This window comes from Oncorhynchus masou, chromosome 28 (assembly GCF_036934945.1).
Source record: "Oncorhynchus masou masou isolate Uvic2021 chromosome 28, UVic_Omas_1.1, whole genome shotgun sequence".
NCBI lineage: Eukaryota > Metazoa > Chordata > Actinopteri > Salmoniformes > Salmonidae > Oncorhynchus > Oncorhynchus masou.
Window position 1 is genome coordinate 66,826,631 of NC_088239.1, and position 23,106 is coordinate 66,849,736.

The 23,106-nt window shown below is 43.4% G+C and overlaps 1 protein-coding gene across 3 annotated transcripts; it reads left to right on the plus strand.

Moving 5' to 3' along the window:
* Positions 1–1,838: 1,838 nt before the first annotated feature.
* On the plus strand, positions 1,839–22,204 carry LOC135518115 (fibroblast growth factor receptor 1-A-like). Of its 3 annotated transcripts, none has more exons than XM_064943023.1 (17): positions 1,839–2,408; positions 8,132–8,361; positions 11,706–11,798; positions 11,944–12,116; positions 14,545–14,668; positions 17,254–17,444; positions 17,538–17,682; positions 17,807–17,994; positions 18,158–18,303; positions 18,472–18,593; positions 18,716–18,826; positions 19,021–19,211; positions 19,410–19,532; positions 19,816–19,886; positions 20,022–20,159; positions 20,268–20,373; positions 20,476–22,204. In XM_064943023.1, the coding sequence occupies exons 2-17, from the start codon at positions 8,253–8,255 to the stop codon at positions 20,695–20,697; spliced, it is 2,253 nt and encodes a 750-aa protein (XP_064799095.1). In that variant the 5' UTR covers positions 1,839–2,408; positions 8,132–8,252; the 3' UTR covers positions 20,698–22,204. The 3 variants fall into 3 exon arrangements, with proteins under 3 accessions (XP_064799095.1, XP_064799096.1, XP_064799097.1); XM_064943024.1 differs by having other exon boundaries at positions 17,254–17,429; XM_064943025.1 differs by lacking the exons at positions 1,839–2,408; positions 8,132–8,361; positions 11,706–11,798 and adding an exon at positions 13,483–13,624 and having other exon boundaries at positions 12,039–12,116.
* The last annotated feature ends 902 nt before the right edge of the window (positions 22,205–23,106 follow it).

Genomic DNA, 23,106 nt, shown 5'->3' on the forward strand with positions numbered 1-23,106 from the left:
TGTGCACACAGCCACCAGAGGAGAAGAGAAGCTCTGGGTTTATGGCGTGTTTTTTTTTTTAGAAAAGTCAGTTTAAGACTCCCATAAGGCGGACCAGGCCATGTGTGTGTGTGTGTGTGTGTGTGTGTGTGTGTGTGTGTGTGTGTGTGTGTGTGTGTGTGTGTGTGTGTGTGTGTGTGTTTTAATGTCAATATCAAATCATTTCTTGGTAACTGGGATAGTTTTCAATTAAAATGGTTTGTGTTATTGGCAGAGAGGTTTGGAACTCTCTTTCTTATTTTTCTATTAAAGGTACAATATGCAGAAATCACTTTGCAACTTCCTGGTTGCTAAAAGTCTAATAGTTTGCAGAATTTCAGTTTATGTGATAAAACAAGCAATGTGTAGTGTAGAGAATCATTGTACTATCTAAACCACTGTGAAATATATTTTCAATAACCAAAAATATTGTATTTTCAGCTGTTTATGCTGGTGTACAAAACTGAAATGAAAAAGAAGCCAAAATTAAACTTAAGAATGGGAAGCATAGAAATAGTGCACATAGAACAGATCTACCACTTCTAACACTTGCTTTCTAATGAGAACAACAGCTCTATAACTCACATTTCTATATGAATTTGGTTGGGTTGCCCAAAATGTTACATATTGCATCTGAAGGTAATTTACTGCCTGGTGATGTCCCCAGGCAGGCCAAAACTTCCACCATAACAGTCTGACATTTCTGGCGGTCTTTTCAAATAGCTCTTACACTAAGAGGGCACTATCCTCATTTTCACAATTTCACAGTACTAAATATATTTTTAAAAACAGAGGCAAATCACGTTTTTGACTGCACTGACTGCACTTACTTGTTGACATTTTTTGTGCCTTATATGAAGCATTTTTATACAGCCCATATTCCTTTTGAGGCTGTAATGTAGCATTTAGCTATCCTGTTTGCACACCATCGAACAGACTGATAGACAGTCAGATATATGAGGTACCCAATAAATAAATGTTATTGGGTTATTTTCCAATTTGGGATCCCTAATGCATGCTGGGAAAGTAGTTGACCTTTGGCCATTATTGACTATACCAGGAAGTACAGCTTGTAACACCATTCCCAGTTCATCCATCACAGCCAATAGCATTACTGCTTCTTATAAAACAGCCATTCCTACTGTAGTCTCGCCAGCCCCATGTATCCCATGCCAAGGTTTCCTGGACATGCAGACACATTTCACACAGCATCAGTCAATGGACGCAGACAGAACATACAAGTGTTTTTGTGTGTTTCTCTCTCTGCATCACCTTCCTCTGATTTTTAATCAACTGTTTACTCAGACCAGGCCCAGTTACATCACTGCCCAACCAGTTAGCCGCACGCACACACACACACACACACACACACACACACACACACACACACACACACACACACACACACACACACACACACACACACACACACACCAGGGCTTTCCAAGATATGGAAGCCATTTCCCTCTGTCAGAATTTTAGTTAAAAGGGCAGTAGACACAAATGCTGAATAGCCTAGTATTTAACATCTTGTGAGAATGTTGCCAAAACACAAATAAACAGGCTGTCTATTTCCAAAATATGCTGTGTTAAGATCAGTCAATCCAGTAGCCAACTTTTTTATTTATTTGTGACAGACCTGCAAGTCTACAGTGTAGGCTAAATCATTTTGAGTTCCTGCAAGTGAGAGGGAGAGGGGAGTGAGAAGGGGGAGGAAAGGAAAGGAGGGAAGGGGGGGGAAAGGAAAGGAGGGAAGGGGGAGGAAAGGAAAGGAGGGAAGGGGAAGGAAAGGAGGGAAGGGGGAGGTCTCCTTCAGAATCTTTCAACACACGGTGAGAAGTGGTTGGGGGAGGTCAGAGAGCTGGAATTCGCCGCTCGGAAATACATTCAATGACCTAACGTTATAATGTTGCCAGACAATTCGCCTCGCAAATAGATCTATGCGGGTTGCAGTATTCTGCAAATGTTTTTCCCGACAGTTGCAAGACAATACAGAAGATGGTCGGAGTTTCCACATGTTTTCTCCAAGAATAGGAACGTATTGAGTAAAGTCAAATGCCTTGAGATTTGCTGCTGTAAGAGACATCTTTACTGAAACCGGTCGAAAACTTTAGGCTACGTGTGAGGTATTTGTGCTGAACGTGTTTTTATACCTCTTCTCTCGGAAGATAGAGAGACCGCTCCATTGCTACCCCGAAATCAATGGCCATTAAGGTTACTCGAAGCTTCACCGCGAAACTGCGTTTGAACTCTGGAAAAACACCGCATTGTTTACGAGAGTTGTGACTTTAAGGTTTAAAAGACATCGATCGAATCGGACATTTATTTACTTTCTTTTAGACGTCTAACCTACCTTCTCGAGGGGAGCTGCACAAGGATCAGAAATTCAGGTGAGACACTACCTTCAATGCGACCAAGAGCCTAGATGTCCACACTGTCAAGGATACAATGTTGCAGCTTGCTTTGGCCTATGTGATCTGTAAACATTTGAGAAAACAATTATACTTTTAAATAAAGTAGGTATAGACCGATCTGGCCATTCATGATCATATTGGGATTATCCTACATAGGCTATAAGAATGTTATGCAATTTAGGGGGCCCTGCCAGTGTACGCCCTAACAAAGTAAACAAGAAAGTCATCCTGATGTAGATGCCGTCGTAAACTATAACTATTTGTAACCATTTCATAAATTCCAACCTTTATAATGCCTTATTATGAAGGCTTCATTAATCATGTATAATATATACACAAAGATGACCACATAATTACAAACCACAGTCCAGCGAGTAAGATTTGACCCATGTCTCTCTCTGACTGAGGAACACACCGTAAAGCAGTCAGTCGAGTCACATGCCACCGCAATGGACAGACTGGGCACACCGACCGCCGTGGATGTACATGTATCAGTTTAATCTGTTTACGGTAAATGAGGCTTGTGCGTGTGACATTCCAACTCTGATGAGATCCGGCTGTTCATTCAGTAGCACGCGCCATATCTGCTGTTCGTTGACTCATCACAGCGCTACTGCTTGACGGGTGAGTCACGCGCAAAACCAACTGTTTATTTTTTTATTTGACCTTTATTTAACTAGGCAGGTTAGTTATGAACAAAATCTTATTTCCAATGGAGGCCTAGGAACAGTGGGCTAACTGCCTTGTTCAGGGGCAGAAAGACACAAGACACCTTTTTTTTTACCTTGTCAGCTGGGGATTCGACCTTGCAACCTTTCGGTTACTAGTCCAACAATAACCACTAGGCTACCGAACTGTCACCTACTCCTTAGTAGAATGGGAATAACAGTAGTACTGTTGCCACATGATCCGTGGGCCATGCATGACATTGAAGTTATAGGGCTGGTTTCTTGGACTGAGATTAAACCTGGTGCTCAACTAAAAAAAAAACCCACTTTAAATCGAGATTCTCCTTTGAGTATGTTTTTTTTATCTGTCCAGAAATGGCTCATTATGATCAGAAGACCATTTTGGATGTTTGTCAGCACATATACACAATGATGATAATAATGGTGTGATGTGAGAGTTCAATTTCAAGTGTATTTGTGTAATGAATACATTGGAAATCTAAATCTTACTCGCCAGGGTAACAGTGAGAGAGAGATACTGAATGTGAGTGTGAGAAATGGCTCACTCTGCCATTTGGGAATGGAGAGAATGTGTGATGGCTGCTAATCTGTATCAGATACCACATTATGGGAGGAGAAACAGATGAGTAGAGAGAGATAATAGAACAGATAGAGACTGAGAGAGTGATAAAGAGATGAGTGGGGAGGTAGATAGAGGTGTATGGTAAGGCACTGAGCTGTTATCCAGGCCTATAGAAGACTCCAGGGTCACTGACCAGGAGTGTGAGTGAGTTAGGAGGATTAAAGTCCAACAGCAGACCTGTGTGCTTTCTGTTCTACTCTCCACCTGTCCTCTGTCTCCAGACATTCAGCCTCTGTAAGTAACAGTACTACAGCTGGATTATATAGGTGCACAATCAATGCTTTCATGGATGCTTCATGGTAGCATATCTCCGCCATGGCTCCCCTTGACACACAGGTACACACCAGGAGCTGTTTTCCAGTTTACAGGAAAATGTGTTACTATGACAGCGTTACTATGGCGGGTGGACCAGGCCAGAGCTAAGGCAGAATGTGGTGTGTAGATAAAGACTTTTGGAATGGAACACCTGGAGAGGTCACATCTGCCAGAAAGAGAGGGAGGGGGAATTAAAAATATAATTTTAGGAGAACTAGAAGTTGTTTGACTGAAGGGATTAAAAGGGAGATAATCTTAGGAGAACTAGAAGTTGTCTGATTGAAGGGATTAGATGGAGGGGAGGGTAATCTTAAAATAACTAGAAGTTGTCTGATTGAAGGGATTAGATGGAGGGGGGGTAATCTTAAAAGGACTAGAAGTTGTCTGGTTGAAGGGATTAGATGGGGGGGGTAATCTTAAAATAACTAGAAGTTGTCTGGTTGAAGGGATTAGATGGAGGGGGGGTAATCTTAAAAGGACTAGAAGTTGTCTGGTTGAAGGGATTAGATGGAGGGGGTAATCTTAAAAGAACTAGAAGTTGTCTGGTTGAAGGGATTAGATGGAGGGGGTAATCTTAAAAGAACTAGAAGTTGTCTGATTGAAGGGATTAGATGGAGGGGTAATCTTAAAATAACTAGAAGCTGTCTGATTGAAGGGATTAGATGGAGGGGGGGTAATCTTAAAAGGACTAGAAGTTGTCTGGTTGAAGGGATTAGATGGAGGGGGGGTAATCTTAAAAGGACTAGAAGTTGTCTGATTGAAGGGATTAGATGGAGGGGGGGTAATCTTAAAAGAACTAGAAGTTGTCTGATTGAAGGGATTAGATGGAGGGGGGGTAATCTTAAAAGAACTAGAAGTTGTCTGATTGAAGGGATTAGATGGAGGGGGTAATCTTAAAAGAACTAGAAGTTGTCTGGTTGAAGGGATTAGATGGAGGGGAGGGTAATCTTAAAATAACTAGAAGTTGTCTGATTGAAGGGATTAGATGGAGGGGGGTAATCTTAAAAGAACTAGAAGTTGTCTGATTGAAGGGATTAGATGGAGGGGGGTAATCTTAAAAGGACTAGAAGTTGTCTGGTTGAAGGGATTAGATGGAGGGGGGGTAATCTTAAAAGAACTAGAAGTTGTCTGGTTGAAGGGATTAGATGGAGGGGGGGTAATCTTAAAAGAACTAGAAGTTGTCTGATTGAAGGGATTAGATGGAGGGGTAATCTTAAAATAACTAGAAGCTGTCTGATTGAAGGGATTAGATGGAGGGGGGGTAATCTTAAAAGGACTAGAAGTTGTCTGATTGAAGGGATTAGATGGAGGGGGGTAATCTTAAAAGGACTAGAAGTTGTCTGGTTGAAGGGATTAGATGGAGGGGGTAATCTTAAAAGGACTAGAAGTTGTCTGATTGAAGGGATTAGATGGAGGGGGTAATCTTAAAAGAACTAGAAGTTGTCTGATTGAAGGGATTAGATGGAGGGGGGTAATCTTAAAAGAACTAGAAGTTGTCTGATTGAAGGGATTAGATGGAGGGGGGTAATCTTAAAAGAACTAGAAGTTGTCTGGTTGAAGGGATTAGATGGAGGGGAGGGTAATCTTAAAATAACTAGAAGTTGTCTGATTGAAGGGATTAGATGGAGGGGGGGGTAATCTTAAAAGGACTAGAAGTTGTCATATTGAAGGGTTTGGAGGGGGGGTAAACTTCGGAGAACTAGAAGTTGTCGACTGAAGGGATTAGAGGGGGGATGTATGGGGAGGAAGACATGGGAGAAAGATGGAGTAGGGAGATGTTTCTGGTATGTTGAAGCCCTCTCCTCAATAGAGAGCTGGTGTGATGCTCTATTCTTGGCCTCTCGACTATATGCCACCCTGTGTGTGTAGTTACCATCAGTTTTTTATCATATCAACCTCCCTGAGTCATTCTAAGCTATACACAGAACCAGCAAGCTGACCAGGTGGCTTCTAGTTTAAACCAACAGCAGCTGCAGAATAACAGCTCAGAAAACAACTAGCACTGGACTTGAAGCTATTTTGGAAGGTTTTACTTGCAATGTTCATCATTTGTAGGGGTTTTCTACCCTGCTCTGGTTCAAAGCAACTCTCTTTGTATAAGACCGTCTGTTAAATTGCTGAAATGGATGTCAAAGTTACTGTTATGTGCTGTTTCCTCTCTCTGAAGTTAAAGAAGCCACACAGCAAGGCTAGGGCCGGGAGAAAGTGGTCTTATTTCTGTTCTAATTGTGTCTGTGGTGATTATGTGGTGATTTTGGGGGGGGGGGGGGTAGAGCTGGAGCTGGAGCAAAAGCCTGCATACTCTATGTCTCTCTCTTACTCTCCCTCATTCTCTCTCTAACCTACAGTATGTAATAAGAAGACTGTCTGCCTAGCTGTTTCTGTGCTGGGCTCTCCACCATAAAACTCATAAATCTGCAAACAAACTCATCAATTTAAGAGACTCTTTACGTTAGTGTGGGGTTGAGTTACGGGCGGTGTCAACGAGGGTAAATTCTCTGTGTGTGGTGTAAATCAAGGGCATTAATGACATCTTCATAAACCTGCCACTCTACTCTTTACTGTTACATATCTCCCACTCTGGGTCATCACCCTGACACGCATAACCACACGCACACTGGCTGCCAGTTCTGAAGGACAGAGTAACCCTCAGTAATGCCCACCCCATCCCCAGCTGCCAGCTACAGTAGTGTCCAAGTTTCAGTAATGTTAATGCACCGTCAAGCTGTTCAACATGTTTCTGACTCTACAACAGTATATAATGAGAAGGGAGATGATGTATTATAGAATATGTTTACAGCTCTCCTGGGTGTTAGTCTCTCTACATCAGTGTTTGTTTGTGGTCTGAAGCAATCTCATAACACCTAAACACCAGATCCATCTTCTCAATGAGACTTTAACACTGTGGCACTGGCAGGCGGACTGGGGGGCATATGGTGTTTGGGCTGGGGGTGCGGGTTAAGGTGTCCGCAATCTCTGCATGCTTCCCATCAAATAGTTTGTGCATATATTAATCATGACGTTCTTGTTCGTTTTGGTATTCGGTAAGGTTTTTGTGGCTGATCATGTACACAAATATTTTTCTTGAGAAAAGCCAAAGTCGGTGGCCGAAGTCTACGCCCCTTTGTCGGTGATTGGTCAACAGTAGGGATTCTTCAATTAAGTGTTTGTCATTCAACCAGAGATGAATAATTTTCATGCTATTTTTTTCATTGAGAAATACTGCACCAAACATCTTAGTTAGATGTAAAATTGTGCAACTAAGATCTCCTCTGCAAAAAACTTCTAAATGAATGACAGAATTCTTGAGTTACCTTAGATGAAGTCTGATTATTTTGAGGAAGTGTATACTAGCTACGGTGTCTCAAGATGGACAAACAGTACTATTGCTGCTTAATGACTTTTAAGGGAGTATGCGAGCACACTCATTCAGCACTCGGCTATGCGCCAACCAAACCGAAGCATGCTGATGCCTTTAGGGGGAGGCATAACAAAACTGTGATAAAATACAGATTTGTTTTGGAACGTTTGATGGGCATTAATATGTGACAGGTGAGCTTATTGGACAAGCGTCGAAAGATGTTATAGTGTGAGGAGTGTTGGAAGCGGAGTTCTCATCTGAGATCTGTGAAAAGAGACACCAGAGCATGTGTCACAGTCTCTACCAATGTCCTCCTGCGAGCATGGGCTGACCCGTTAGAGCCTGACCCATATGTTTTTCGGGTCCGATTCCGATTTTGGGTGGGGGACAAACTTACAGATACGGATACATTTTCTACACTAAGTTCTCATAAATTGCCATCCAAAAGAGCAATTGTCCAATAATTGTGCTTCAAATATTGATTTCATACATGGTGACATTAATGACAAGTGTTCATATAAGCATGAGATTCCCTTTTTTCATCCTATTTATTAAATATTGGTTTTTGGCTGAGTATTGGTGACCTGATATATCGGACAGGCTCTAGACAGGGTAGCAGTGTCACATCCTTATCTTGCCATTTATTTTCATAAAATGCCTTGTCTTGTCTTTAATATATTCATGAATGTCCCTCTCTTTTTTCCTCTTACAGTTCCCCACCTGAAGAATTGATGGTTGTAGGCTGATACATTTAAGCGCCCTCTTCAGCCTGCCCTGTACCAGTAGCCCCTACCATTCCAGTGCTGTACCAGTTAACCTATACCAGTGCCAGTATGTTGTTGTCCCGCTCGTCTCTGCTGCTCCTTTGGTCACTGCTGGTTCTACTGATTTACTCTCCCCTGACCCAGTCCAGACCAACTGCTGCCCACGTCAGCGACACAGGTAAGAGACATGGGCCACATAAAGATCTTAAATTCTCTTTCTTTCTTGCTTGTGCTCTCTCGGTTGTAGTTGACAGGCAGTGCTACGTCTTATTGTGTGTGTGTGTGTGTGTGTGTGTACTCGCTTGTGAGCCTTCTTTTCCTCTTTGTTATTTAATCTATTTTAATCCCTCATGCTGAGGGTTCTAGGTTCAGGCTGTTCTGGGTTCAGGCTAAGGGTTCTGGGTTCAGGCTAAGGGTTCTGGGTTCAAGCTGAGGGTTCTGGGTTCAGGCTAAGGGTTCTGGGTTCAGGCTAAGGGTTCTGGGTTCAGGCTGAGGGTTCTGGGTTCAGGCTGAGGGTTCTGGGTTCAGGCTGAGGGTTCTGGGTTCAGGCTGAGGGTTCTGGGTTCAGGCTGAGGGTTCTGGGTTCAGGCTAAGGGTTCTAGGTTCAGGCTAAGGGTTCTAGGTTCAGGCTAAGGGTTCTAGGTTCAGGCTGAGGGTTCTGGGTTCAGGCTGAGGGTTCTGGGTTCAGGCTGAGGGTTCTGGGCTCAGGCTGAGGGTTCTGGGTTCAGGCTAAGGGTTCTGGGTTCAGGCTAAGGGTTCTGGGTTCAGGCTAAGGGTTCTGGGTTCAGGCTGTTCTGGGTTCAGGCTAAGGGTTCTGGGTTCAGGCTAAGGGTTCTGGGTTCAGGCTAAGGGTTCTGGGTTCAGGCTGAGGGTTCTAGGTTCAGGCTGTTCTGGGTTCAGGCTAAGGGTTCTGGGTTCAGGCTGAGGGTTCTGGGTTCAGGCTGAGGGTTCTGGGTTCAAGCTGAAGGTTCTGGGTTCAGGCTGAGGGTTCTGGGTTCAGGCTAAGGGTTCTGGGTTCAAGCTGAAGGTTCTGGGTTCAGGCTGAGGGTTCTGGGTTCAGGCTAAGGGTTCTAGGTTCAGGCTAAGGGTTCTGGGCTCAGGCTGAGGGTTCTGGGTTCAGGCTGCTACCATGGTGGTTCAATCCCACTGACTCTGTTCTGCTATCTGGAACTGTTCCGTTAGTAGCGGGTCTCTATTCTGAGCTCGAGAAAACAGAACATACACTTACATTTATGGATGTGTGTTTGGGGTGGGGAGATTCTATATTGAGCTAGAAAGAAGCTCTTCAAGGTTTGTCCATTTAGTTTAAAGCTGAGGATGTTTACAGTGATTTTTCATGGTATAGTTTACATATCCTGTCCACACACGCACGCATACATACATGAGCACACACACACAGCTGGTTGGAGGTGGAACAGAAATGCTGTTTTTGGTAGGAAATGATGAATGCCGCCTGAAAGGAGATTGTTTTATTTGTATTGGCGAGTACTGTAATCACAACCATCCTGACCAACTCTAACACCCTGTGTTGTGTGCGTGTGTTTGTACGCGCATGTGTGTGTATGTGTGTGTTTCGCTTCCAGCCATCTGGTATCCAGCTGAGTGTGTGTGTGTGTGTGTGTAATACTGTTGTTTTGTAACCCATAAATTCTTGTTTTTCTCTGTTAGTCAAAAACACCGAAATGTAACTTTTGTGCCGCAAACTCTTTTTCCATAAACAAAGTCTGCTCCCAATTTCCCATATCCTTCTCTCCTTCTCGTTTCTTCATTCAAATAAAAGTTTAGGTTTTTGGACTTCAACCAACCCCCCCTACTTTTCTCTCTTTTAGTGGATTCCTTTCTTTTTTTCAGTCATTTTTTGTTCTCTTTGTCTTTATCCCCTCTCTCTGTTGCTCTCTCTCTTCCCCGCTCTCTCTTTCTCTCTCACGCGCTCTCTGTCTATTTTTGACAACCTCTCATTGAGAATGTTCCCCCTGCTATGAGCAGGCTGTATTCAAGACCTCCCATAATGCAGTCTCTGTAGACCTCTCCCTCTAGATGACAGACATGCTGTATTCAAGACCTCCCATAATGCAGTTTATGTAGACCCCTCCCTCTAGATGACAGACATGCTGTATTCAAGACCTCCCATAATGCAGTCTCTGTAGACCTCTCCCTCTAGATGACAGGCATGCTGTATTCAAGACCTCCCATAATGCAGTCTCTGTAGACCTCTCCTTCTAGATGACAGACATGCTGTATTCAAGACCTCCCATAATGCAGTCTCTGTAGACCTCTCCCTCTAGATGACAGACATGCTGTATTCAAGACCTCCCATAATGCAGTCTCTGTAGACCTCTCCCTCTAGATGACAGACATGCTGTATTCAAGACCTCCCATAATGCAGTCTCTGTAGACCTCTCCCTCTAGATGACAGGCATGCTGTATTCAAGACCTCCCATAATGCAGTCTCTGTAGACCTCTCCCTCTAGATGACAGACATGCTGTATTCAAGACCTCCCATAATGCAGTCTCTGTAGACCTCTCCTTCTAGATGACAGACATGCTGTATTCAAGACCTCCCATAATGCAGTCTCTGTAGACCTCTCCTTCTAGATGACAGACATGCTGTATTCAAGACCTCCCATAATGCAGTCTCTGTAGACCTCTCCTTCTAGATGACAGACATGCTGTATTCAAGACCTCCCATAATGCAGTCTCTGTAGACCTCTCCCTCTAGATGACAGACATGCTGTATTCAAGACCTCCCATAATGCAGTCTCTGTAGACCTCTCCCTGTAGATTACATACATAATGTAGCGAGGTTGGGAGCATGAATTCAGGGATGGTCTGTGTCAGTCTGTGGTGATGCTGATTATGGACCTAATATCTGTAGATTATTGGAGAGGTCCTGCTGAGAGGTTGGGAGGTATTGAATCTGTGGCAGAACATGTCCTGAGTTACCAATATATTGTATAGTAATCAGTAATCCTGATGAGAGGTGAAAAGGGATGTGTGGTAGCAAATATCCCTGCTTATAGTAATCACTGATCTGATGTGGCCGGATCTGTGAATGCTGTGGAATGGAACCTGAGCCGACTGTGTCTAATGGTAGAAGGAAGTAGGCTTTTTCTCATTCAACGTATTCAAACAGGACCCATTAAAGATCTGAAACCTGCTGCTTTTCCCTCCTCTCTCCCAACTCACCCTCACATCCCTCCTCACCCTTTGTTCACAACCATTTGTCAGGATGAAGGTGGTGATTATTAGTGTGTTTGTTTATCTCTGAGCTGGGGGTTAGGGAGCAACAGGGGAACTGTGTGTGTGTGTGTGTGTGTGTGTGTGTGTGTGTGTGTGTGTGTGTGGGGGGGGAGGGCAGCTTAAAGGGGTAAAAATGTAAAAGGTTAATCTTTAAGCCGTTTCCCTTTTCACTCAGCAGGAGCATCCCAGACCCCCACAGAGTAACCCTGTCTCAGTTCTTCCTGTTTAAACATACACACACTGGTTTCTATTTTTGGTTTACGTTTTCTTCTCTCGCCATAGCTGACATGCTGGCATCTTCTGAGGACGAAGATGATGATGATGATGAGTCTTCTTCAGAGGAAAATAAACTATCCAACAATCAGAATCTCCAATGTAAGCTCCTTCTTCTTACCTCTTTCCCCTGCCACTTTCCTTTCTCTCCCCTTTTATTGGTCTGAAAAAGTAGTTACTAGCCAAACCAACTGAAGAAAGATTGATATTGAATCAAAAATGTGAAATATAAATACCCTCTCTCTAGTGATGGCTCCTCAGTGGGCGACTCCAGACAAGATGGAGAAGAGGCTCCATGCCGTTCCTGCCAGTAAGACTGTTAAATTTCGTTGCCAGGCGACTGGTAATCCCACACCAACTTTGCGGTGGTATAGGAATGGGAAAGAGTTCAGGAAAGACCAGCGCATTGGAGGCTTCAAGGTATGTGTTTTTGTACAGCCCTCTGCTTCATACTGGGTTGTCTGAGTTGTGTATCATCTGTCAAAGCCCCAGTACAGCCAGAAACGTGATTGTCCTGTATTTTATACACGGAGTGTACAAAACATTACGGACACCTCCTCTTTCCATGACAAAGACTGACCTAGTGATTCCAGGTGAAAGCTATGATTGCTTATTGATGTCACTTGTTAAATCCACTTCAATCAATGTAGGTGAGACAACAATTGGAACCCAATATTAGGAAGGTGTTCTTAATGTGTTGTACAATCAGTGTATATACAGTTGAAGTCAGAAGTTTACAGACACCTTAGCCAAATACATTTAAACTCAGTTTTTCACAATTCCTGACATTTAATCCCAGTAGAAAATTCCCTGTCTTAGGTCAGTTAGGATCACCACTTTACTATAATAATGTGAAATGTCAGAATAATAGTTGAGAGAATTATTTATTTCAGCTTTTATTTCTTTCATCAGAAGTTTACATACACTCAATTAGTTTTAGGTAGCATTGCCTTTAAATTGTTTAATTTGGGTAAAACTTTTCGGGTAGCCTTCCACAAGCTTCCGACAATAATTTGAGTGAATTTTGGCCCATTCCTCCTGACAGAGCTGGTGTAACTGAGTCAGGTTTGTAGAACTCCTTGCTACACTATTTCAGTTCTGCCCACACATTTTCTATGGGATCGAGGTCAGGGCTTTGCGATGGCCACTCCAATACCTTGACTTTGATGTCCTTAAGCCATTTTGCCACAACTTTGGAAGTATGCTTGGGGTCAGTGTCCATTTGGAAGACCCATTTGTGACCAAGCTTTAACTTCCTGACTGATGTCTTGAGATGTTGCTTCAATACAGCCACATAATTTTCCATCCTCAGGATGCCATCTATTTTGTGAAGTGGACCAGTCCCTCCTGCAGCAAGGCACCCCCACAACATGATGCTGCCACCCCCGTGCTTAATGGTTGGGATGGTGTTCTTCGGCTTGCAAGCCTCCCCCTTTTTCCTCCAAACATAACGATGGTCATTATGGCCAAACAGTTCTATTTTTGTTTCATCAGACCAGAGGACATTTCTCCAAAAAGTATGATCTATGTCCCCATGTGCAGTTGCAAACCATAGTCTGGCTTTTTTATGGCAGTTTTGGAGCAGTGACTTCTTCCTTGCTGAGCAGCCTTTCACGTTATGTTGATATAGGACTCGTTTTACTGTGGATATTGATACTTTTGTACCGGTTTCCTCCAGCATCTTCACAAGGTCCTTTGTTGTTATGGGATTGATTTGCACATTTCGTACAAAAGTACATTTGCGTGATCCCATGGTGTTTATACTTGCATACTATTGTTTGTACAGATGAACGTGGTACCTTCAGGCGTTTGGAAATTGCTCCCAAGGATGAACCAGACTGTGAAGGTCTACAATGTTTTTTCTGAGATCTTGGCTGATTTCTTTTGATTTTCCCATGATGTCAAGCAAAGAGGCACTGAGTTTGAAGGTAGGCCTTGAAATACATCCCCAGGTACACCTCCAATTGACTCAAATTATGTCAATTAGCCTATCAGAAGCCTCTAAAGCCATGACATAATTTTCTGGAATTTTCCAACCTGTGTAAACTTCTGACCCACGGGAATTGTGATACAGTGAAATAATCTGTCTGTGAACAATTGTTGTAAAAATTACTTGTGTCATTCACAAAGTAATGTCCTAACCGACTTGCCAAAACTATAGTTTGTTAACAAGACATTTTTGGACTGGTTGAAAAACTAGTTTTAATGATGCCATCCTAAGTGTATGTAAACTTCTGACCTCAACTGTATTTCCACACTATGAGGTTGGAATAATACTGTGAAATTGTGAAAATTATATGAATGCCCTTTTAGTGTAAGAACTTTGAAAAGACCGCCTGAAATTTCAGCCTGTTTTGGTGGGATGGAGTTTTGTCCTGCCTGGTGACATCCCCAGGTGATAAATTAGTTTGTTCCAAACCTCTCTGCCAATAACAGCTAGTTTTCAGTGTTCCCCTCCCCAATCAAACCAATCCTAGACAGTCTTAGCAAAATTATTGCTTCAGAAATGGCTTTTGCTATAAAAAAACTAAAAAACAATCACAGTAAGGTGCGTTACACAATATTTTTTTATTTGATATTGAGATAAAAATGGATGCATTGAGCCTGTAAGTCAGAGAGTAAATAGCATACCTTAAAAACTAATATTATAGTACCAAGGGATACCGTGTAAAAAGACAACAACAGGGGTCCAAGCACTGAACCTTGGAGAACACATGTTATGTCTACTTTGCCAAAATTAAATTACTAACACAACACACAATGTGTATTTTTCATGGCTCTTCTCACGTTTCCACTCCTTTGCCTCTTTCTCTCATGCTCTTCCTCTCTCGCTGTCTCCCTCTTTCAGCTCCGGGACCACATGTGGACAATAATAATGGAGTCAGTGGTTCCGTCTGATAAAGGCAACTACACCTGTCTGGTGGAGAACAAGCACGGCAGCCTCACACACACCTACCAGCTGGATGTAGTGGGTCAGTCAATATATGTGCATATAAATACAGTACCAGTCAAAAGTTTGGACACACCTAGTCATTCCAGGTTTTTTCTTTATTTTTTACTATTTTCTACATTGTAGAATAATAGTTAAGACATCAAAACTATGAAATAGTACACATGGAATCATGTAGTAACCATAAGGTTTAAACCTATCAAAATATATTTGCGTTTCTTCAACGTAGCCACCCCTTGCCTTGATTTGCACACTCTTTGCATTCTCTCAACCAGCTTCATGAAGTAGTCACCTGGAATGCATTTCAATTAACAGGTGTGCCTTGTTAAAAGGTAATTTGTGAAATGTCTTTCCTTCTTAATGTGTTTGAGCCAATCAGTTGTGTTGTGACAAGGTAGGGGTGGTATACAGAAGATAGTCCTGTTTGGTAAAGACCAAGTCCGTATTATAGAGTTCAAGTAACAGACACATCTCAACATCAACTGTTCAGAGGAGACTGCATGAATCAGGCCATGGTCAAATTGCTGCAAAGAACCACTGCTAAAGGACACCAATAATAAGAAGAGACTTGCTTGGGCCAAGAAACACGAGTAATGGACGTTAAGACCGGTGGAAATCTGGCTTTTGGTCTGATGAGTCCAAATTAGAGATTTTTGGTTCCAACCTCCATGTCTTTGTGAGACGCAGAGTAGGTGATCTCCGCATGTGTAGTTCCCACTGTGAAGCATGGAGTAGGAGGTGTGATGGTGTAGGTGGTACTTTGCTGGTTAAACTGTCTGATTTCTTTGGAATTCAAGGCACACTTAACCAGCATGGCTACCACAGCATTCTGCAGTGGTGGTGTGTCCAAACTTTTGACTGGTACTGTATATATATTGTGTGTGTTTACTTTTGTTATGTACAGTGCCTTGCGAAAGTATTTGGCCCCCTTGAACTTTGCGACCTTTTGCCACATTTCAGGCTTCAAACATAAAGATATAAAACTGTATTTTTTGTGAAGAATCAACAACAAGTGGGACACAATCATGAAGTGGAACGACATTTATTGAATATTTCAAACTTTTTTAACAAATCAAAAACTGAAAAATTGGGCGTGCAAAATTATTCAGCCCCTTTACTTTCAGTGCAGCAAACTCTCTCCAGAAGTTCAGTGAGGATCTCTGAATGATCCAATGTTGACCTAAATGACTAATGATGATAAATACAATCCACCTGTGTGTAATCAAGTCTCCGTATAAATGCACCTGCACTGTGATAGTCTCAGAGGTCCGTTAAAAGCGCAGAGAGCATCATGAAGAACAAGGAACACACCAGGCAGGTCCGAGATACTGTTGTGAAGGAGTTTAAAGCCGGATTTGGATACAAAATGATTTCCCAGGCTTTAAACATCCCAAGGAGCACTGTGCAGGCGATAATATTGAAATGGAAGGAGTATCAGACCACTGCAAATCTACCAAGACCTGGCCGTCCCTCTAAACTTTCAGCTCATACAAGGAGAAGACTGATCAGAGTTACAGCCAAGAGGCCCATGATCACTCTGGATGAACTGCAGAGATCTACAGCTGAGGTGGGAGACTCTGTCCATAGGACAACAATCAGTTGTATATTGCACAAATCTGGCCTTTATGGAAGAGTGGCAAGAAGAAAGACATTTCTTAAAGATATCCATAAAAAGTGTTGTTTAAAGTTTGCCACAAGCCACCTGGGAGACACACCAAACATGTGGAAGAAGGTGCTCTGGTCAGATGAAACCAAAATTGAACTTTTTGGCAACAATGCAAAATGTTATGTTTGGTGTAAAAGCAACACAGCTCATCACCTTGAACACACCATACCCACTGTCAAACATGGTAGTGGCAGCATCATGGTCTGGGCCTGCTTTTCTTCAGCAGGGAAAGGGAAGATGGTTAAAATTGATGGGAAGATGGATGGAGCCAAATACAGGACCATTCTGGAAGAAAACCTGATGGAGTCTGCAAAAGACCTGAGACTGGGACGGAGATTTGTCTTCCAACAAGACAATGATCCAAAACATAAAGCAAAATCTACAATGGAATGGTTCAAAAATAAACATATCCAGGTGTTAGAATGGCCAAGTCAAAGTCCAGACCTGAATCCAATCGAGAATCTGTGGAAAGAACTGAAAACTGCTGTTCACAAATGCTCTCCATCCAACCTCACTGAGCTCGTGCTGTTTTGCAAGGAGGAATGGGAAAAAATGTCAGTCTCTCGATGTGCAAAACTGATAGACATACCCGAAGCGACTTGTAGCTGTAATCGCAGCAAAAGGTGGTGCTACAAAGTATTAACTTAAGGGGGCTGAATAATTTTGCACGCCCAATTTTTCAGTTTTTGATTTGTTAAAAAAGTTTGAAATATCCAATAAATGTCATTCCACTTCATGATTGTGTCCCACTTGTTGTTGGTTCTTCACAAAAAAATACAGTTTTATATCTTTATGTTTGAAGCCTGAAATGTGGCAAAAGGTCGCAAAGTTCAAGGGGGCCGAATACTTTCGCAAGGCACTGTATGCCTTGAGTGGTGGGAGGGTGTATGTTAGTGTTTTTGTATCACTCACATTGCATTGATGTTTTCTGTGTATTCTAGAACGTTCCCCTCACAGGCCCATCCTCCAGGCAGGCCTGCCAGCTAATCGTACGGCCATGGTTGGTAGCGACGTGGAGTTTGTCTGTCGAGTGTTCAGCGACCCTCAGCCCCACATCCAGTGGCTCAAACGCATCACCATTAATGGCAGCAGAGTGGGACCAGACGGACTGCCTTACGTACGCGTACTGAAGGTACACACCACACATATATATGTACACGTTCTGAAGGTTAACGCACACTGTATTGACGAGGGCTATGTCACAAAATCTCTCTTTCTCTCTCAGACTGCAGGGTTTAACACCACAGACCGGGAGATGGAGGTGTTTACTCTGAGGAACGTGTCTGTGGAGGATGAAGGAGAGTACACCTGTCTGGCAGGAAACTCTATAGGACTCTCTCACCACTCTGCCTGGCTCAGTGTGATCAAAGGTACACTTGTGTACAAACTTTTGCAGCCCAATGTGCTTTGTATATTTGCACTTAAAATGGAAGAAGAAAAAAAACAATGTAAAAAATGTTATGAATTTATCCCACTTCACTCCCTCTCCTCCAGATCTGCCCCCCTCCCCTGTACTATCTCAGGCCTACCTGGAGATCTTCATCTACTGTGTCGGTTTCTTCATCATGTTCATGGTCGCCGTAGCAACCGCCTGCCGACTATGCTGCTCCCCGAAGAAGAGCGACTTCAGCAGCCAGTTGGCCGTTCACAAACTGGCCAAGAGCATTCCCCTACACAGACAGGTAACACACACACACACACTAGTGACCCATGATCGTGTGATGGGTAACCTTTGCCTGAGATGTGAATACTTTTTTTCCTGAGCTAATCCATAGGCTTTAGTTCAGCGGGCTAACTCTTATTACAGTATATCCTCTCTCACTACCTCCCCTTCTCTTTCTCAAGGTGTCAGTAGACTCCTCCTCCTCTCTACAATCGAGGGTGTGTCTGGTCAGGCCGTACCGCCTTTCCAGTGGAGCCACGCCCACCCTGGTTGGCGTGTCAGTGTATGAGCTGCCCGCAGACCCACTCTGGGAGCTGTCACGAGACAGGTACTAGAGGGCTTATATCCCTGCATAGAGAATAACCAATCTATAATATCGGCATACATAACCCTACATATTGCTTACATCATCTGCACACGGTACTCATAACGTAACCAAGGAGATTCGTAACCTCCATGCACAGGACATTCATAGCCTTGCATGTCTGTGTTCTAGGCTGTCTCTGGGGAAGCCACTGGGTGAAGGTTGTTTTGGTCAGGTTGTGCTAGCAGAGGCTGCAGGTCTGGACAGAGAAAAACCCTCTCGTCTCACCAAGGTTGCCGTCAAGATGCTCAAAGGTACATAAAACTACTTCCTGAAATATATTCCCAATATTTAAGGAGATAATTCAAAATAAACTGAAAAACAGTGTTTGTATTGGTTGATATTGATTTGATGTCACATCCTGTTTCCTGTGTAGCGGACGCCACAGAGAAGGACCTGAGTGATCTGATCGCTGAAATGGAGATGATGAAGATGTTCAGGAAACACAAAAACATCATCAACCTGCTGGGAGCCTGCACACAGGATGGTAATACTGGTGCTGTGTGTGTTTGTGTGCTTGTGTATGTGTGTGTGTGCGAGCGTGTGAGCGAAATAGCATTTTATTTGCACAGATGAGTACAATGGCCACAGTACCAAGGGGTGAAAATAACAGCAGGGGTCCAAGCACTGTACCTTGGGGAACACCACATTGTTTATTATAACCCTTCCCTTTCTCTCCAGGCCCTCTCTATGTGGTGGTAGAGTATGCATCTCAGGGCAACCTGAGGGAGTACCTGCGTTGTCGGAGGCCTGTGGATCTGGAGTACTGGTCTGGGCCAACCCAGGCCCCCCTGGACAGCGTAGAGGTCAGGGAGCTGGTGTCTGCTGCCTACCAGGTGGCCAGGGGCATGGCATACCTCACCTTACAGAAGGTCAGAGAAGAGACCAGTTTTATTGTCTGTCTTTTTGTCTGTCTGTCTGTCTCTCTCTCTCTCGCTCTTCTTTTCAACTTTCGGTGTTTCATTCTCTTCATCTGAATCTATTATTTTATCTTACTCTACCTCTCCTTTACTGGACATTAGTGTAAATCAGTCAACCAATAAATGAATCAATCACATTTTTTTCTGTAGTGTATCCACAGAGACCTAGCAGCCAGGAACGTGTTGGTGACAGAGGACAATGTGATGAAGATAGCAGACTTTGGTTTGGCCAGAGACATCCACCACATAGACTACTACAAGAAGACCACCAATGTAAGTAACATGATCACAGTGGAGTGAGTAGACGACTGAAATTCAGACACAGACGGACATATAGATGTTTTAACCCAGGGGTGGCAAACTCATTCCACGGAGGGAATGAGTTTTTCAATTAAAACCTAGACAAAAGCATTAGACAACCAGGTGAGGGGAGTGTCTTACTAAGTAGTCAGCTTAATTAATCAATCAAGTACAAGGATGGAGCGAAAACCTGCAGACATTTAGCCCTCTGTGGAATGAGTTTAACACGTGGTTTAACCCCCTGTTTTCCTCCCAGGGTCGTCTGCCAGTGAAGTGGATGGCTCCAGAGGCTCTGTTCGACCGCATCTACACACACCAGAGTGACGTGTAAGTCACACTCCTAACTCCTAATATACATTCTGTGGTGTTGTGCTATCCATCCTGTTATGTGCCTGTAGGTTTACTTTCAAGCCCAGCAATAACTGTCCCTGAGAAAGTGATGTTGATTGTATTGAATTGTAGGTGGTCGTTTGGGGTGTTGCTGTGGGAGATCTTTACTCTAGGAGGATCTCCCTACCCAGGGGTCCCTGTAGAGGAGCTGTTCAAACTGCTGAAGGAGGGACATCGTATGGACAGGCCAGCCGCCTGCACAGAGGAGCTGTGGGTACACACGCACACAAAAAAACACAAGTATACTGTAAGAATGTCCTCGCAAGTAGAGTAATACAAACACACTCTCTGTTGTAACACTGTGGTGTGTGCTCTCAGGTATATCATGATGAAAGACTGCTGGCACGCTGTTCCATCTCGCAGACCAACCTTCCAACAGCTGGTAGAGGATCTGGACCGCACACTCTCACTCATGACCAACCAGGTAAACAAACACATTCACGTGCGCACACACACAAACAGTGTCATTTTCGTATCATTTGAATTATTCCCCTGAACGTGTCCTCCCTCTCTCAACTCTCTCTAGGAGTATTTGAATCTGTCCATCCCTGTGGTCCAGTATTCTCCATTGGGTCCAGACACCAGCAGCTTCTCTGACTCTGTCTTCTCCAGGGAGGCGACTCACGCAGCAGAGTACTCTCCCCTGAGCCCATCCTGGACCTCCACCCAGCACACCCCCTCTAGGACCCCCTCTCATACCTCCACCCTGGCCTACGCACACCACAAACCTTCCAGAACCCCGTCTTGAAACTCCGTCGTAGCCTACGATCACCACAGCATCTACCCTGACGTACACCCGCGGACACAGCCTACGCTGATCTAAAAACACTGCCCCGCCCGTACACCTTAACCTATCCACCTCCCTCTTTATCCACAGATAAAGACAATGGAAAAGACAGACACATGGAGGGTTATAACAGAGTCATAAGACATGAAATAGAGTTTGCACAAATATGGACTCTTCTCTCCTCCTCCCCAGGACAATACTGAACTATTAAAGGGATAGTTCACCCAAATGACACATTGGGAAAGGGGAATACCTAGGCAGTTGTCCAACTGAATGCCTTCAACTGAAATGTGTCTTCCGCATTTAACCCACCCCCCCTGAATCAGAGAGGTGCGGGAGATGACTTAATCGACATCCACGGCAGCCAGGGAACAGGAACCAACTGCCTTGCTCAGGGGCAGAACGACAGATTTGTACCTTGTCAGCTCGGGGATTCAATCTAGCAACCTTCCGGTTATTGGCCCAACGCTCGAACCACTAGGCTACCTGGAGGTTTTCTTAAACTGTAAGCAAGGTATGAGAGCAATCCATGCTTTGGTTTATTTTCCCTGGCACTATTTTCACATGCTAACATTTTAGTATTTGTGACACATATCCCATTCAAGTCATGGGACTGATATTAGCATTTGTCACCCATGACGCCCACAAAACATTTAAGTGACTTTGTTGAGCTTCACAATCAATTTAAAATCATTTTGGATAATTTGGATGTGCAAAAAAGTATAATATCGGTTCCATTACTTGAATTGGATCTGTGCCACAAATGCTAAAACAGTGCAAGGGAAACTAAACCAATGCATGGATTGCTGTCATACATTGTCCATAGACTGCTTACAGGGTCATAGACTGCTTACAGGGCAAGGAAACCAATGTGTATTTTTTATTTGGGGGAACTATCCCTTTAATGTAGGGAGACTCTCCCAGGAGCAAGAGGAGGAGGAAGAGGAGAAGGCTGCTACACATTATTGATCTTCATCGCCATATTATGAAACAAGCTGCTGCTTTGCTGAGCAAACCATATAGGATATAAAAAGGAAATTGATACCAAGGAAAAATAATGTTGTTCTTTTGTAAATACAGTATATTACGAATTGTTAATATGAATACATATTTCCAGTATTTTTATTTTATACATGGTAGCTTGTTTTTATCCCTGTCATTGAAATGACATCTAAGAGAGGTGTGGATATGATGCTATGTGTTAGAATCATAGCCACTTCTTTCCTCTGATTCTATGTGTTTTAATAAGCTAATATAGCAGCAGTGTTAGTCAGTCAGGGCTTGCCTTCAGTATCACTCTCTCGTCTGGACTCTATGGACACGACAGTGTTATGTTGAGGTTAATGATAATGTAAATGATAATGCCAATGGTTTTTAAACAGTGGCAAATTCACTTATCTCCAATGGAAGTCTACCTGCCTTTACAGAGAATGCCTTTATTAAAGGTATTGTAATAAAGAAAATGGCATTACAAAACTTCAATTGAGTGTTCTTGAATGAGAAAGAAAAGAGGGAGAGAGAAGAGAGCACATGCTGAAGTGATCAGCCAGCCAATCCACCAGGACTTCAGGGCTGAATGAAGGAGAGGTGAAAGACTGTGTGATGGGAGAGAAACAGAGAGGATAGGTTCAGCTGTTGACTGCAGAGGAAGCATTCACTCCACCAGATGTGTATGTGTGTCTGTATGATTAATGGTGGGAAGAGAGGATTGGTCAGTACGGTCGCTCTATCAATCACAGCAGCAGAGAGCAGCTTCCTGCCTGGCACAGACACCCACATACACATGGCTTAGGTCGAGTCTGGAGAGCATGTCTGTCCCTTGGAGAGGAAACATGTTAAACTTCTGGCTGCATTCTCTCCAGTGAGATGTTAGATGGTTGTTGTGTCCTGCATTCTATTCCACAGCTCATGACTATGTGTTATAACAAAACCACTTCATACAGATCTTGTCCTTATTATTACAGTTTCAGATCATAGAAATTCTCAGGATCCCTCCAATTCTCTGTCTTGATTATTTGATATACCTGCTTTCCCTGAAAGCTTCCATGAACTCTACCTGAGTGACTGTAAATCTAGGCTTGTGTAAATGTGTTTTCTCAAGGTTCCTCGTATTCCTGTTAACCCAGCCATCTGCCCTATTGCCCAGCTGATGACCACTATAACACACACACACACACACACACACTGGAAAGGCAATAAAAACACACACACACGTGCGTGCGTGCGTGTGTGAGAGGGACAGACAGACACAGAAAAAAAGAGTTCCAGTTGTACTCAGGTCAGCAGCCTACCTCATACCAGTGGTTCCTAGACTGTTTTACACTGTGACCCATCTAAAGCCTTCCAGAATTCCCTGCTGTTACCACAATA

Bases quoted from the DNA above. Each gene is read 5' to 3' on its own strand.
- LOC135518115 (XM_064943023.1), top strand. From the start codon at position 8,253: ATGTTGTTGTCCCGCTCGTCTCTGCTGCTCCTTTGGTCACTGCTGGTT. The intron at 8,362-11,705 runs GTAAGAGACATG...CTCTCGCCATAG, and splicing joins TGCCCACGTCAGCGACACAG to CTGACATGCTGGCATCTTCT. The intron at 11,799-11,943 runs GTAAGCTCCTTC...CCCTCTCTCTAG, and splicing joins CAACAATCAGAATCTCCAAT to TGATGGCTCCTCAGTGGGCG.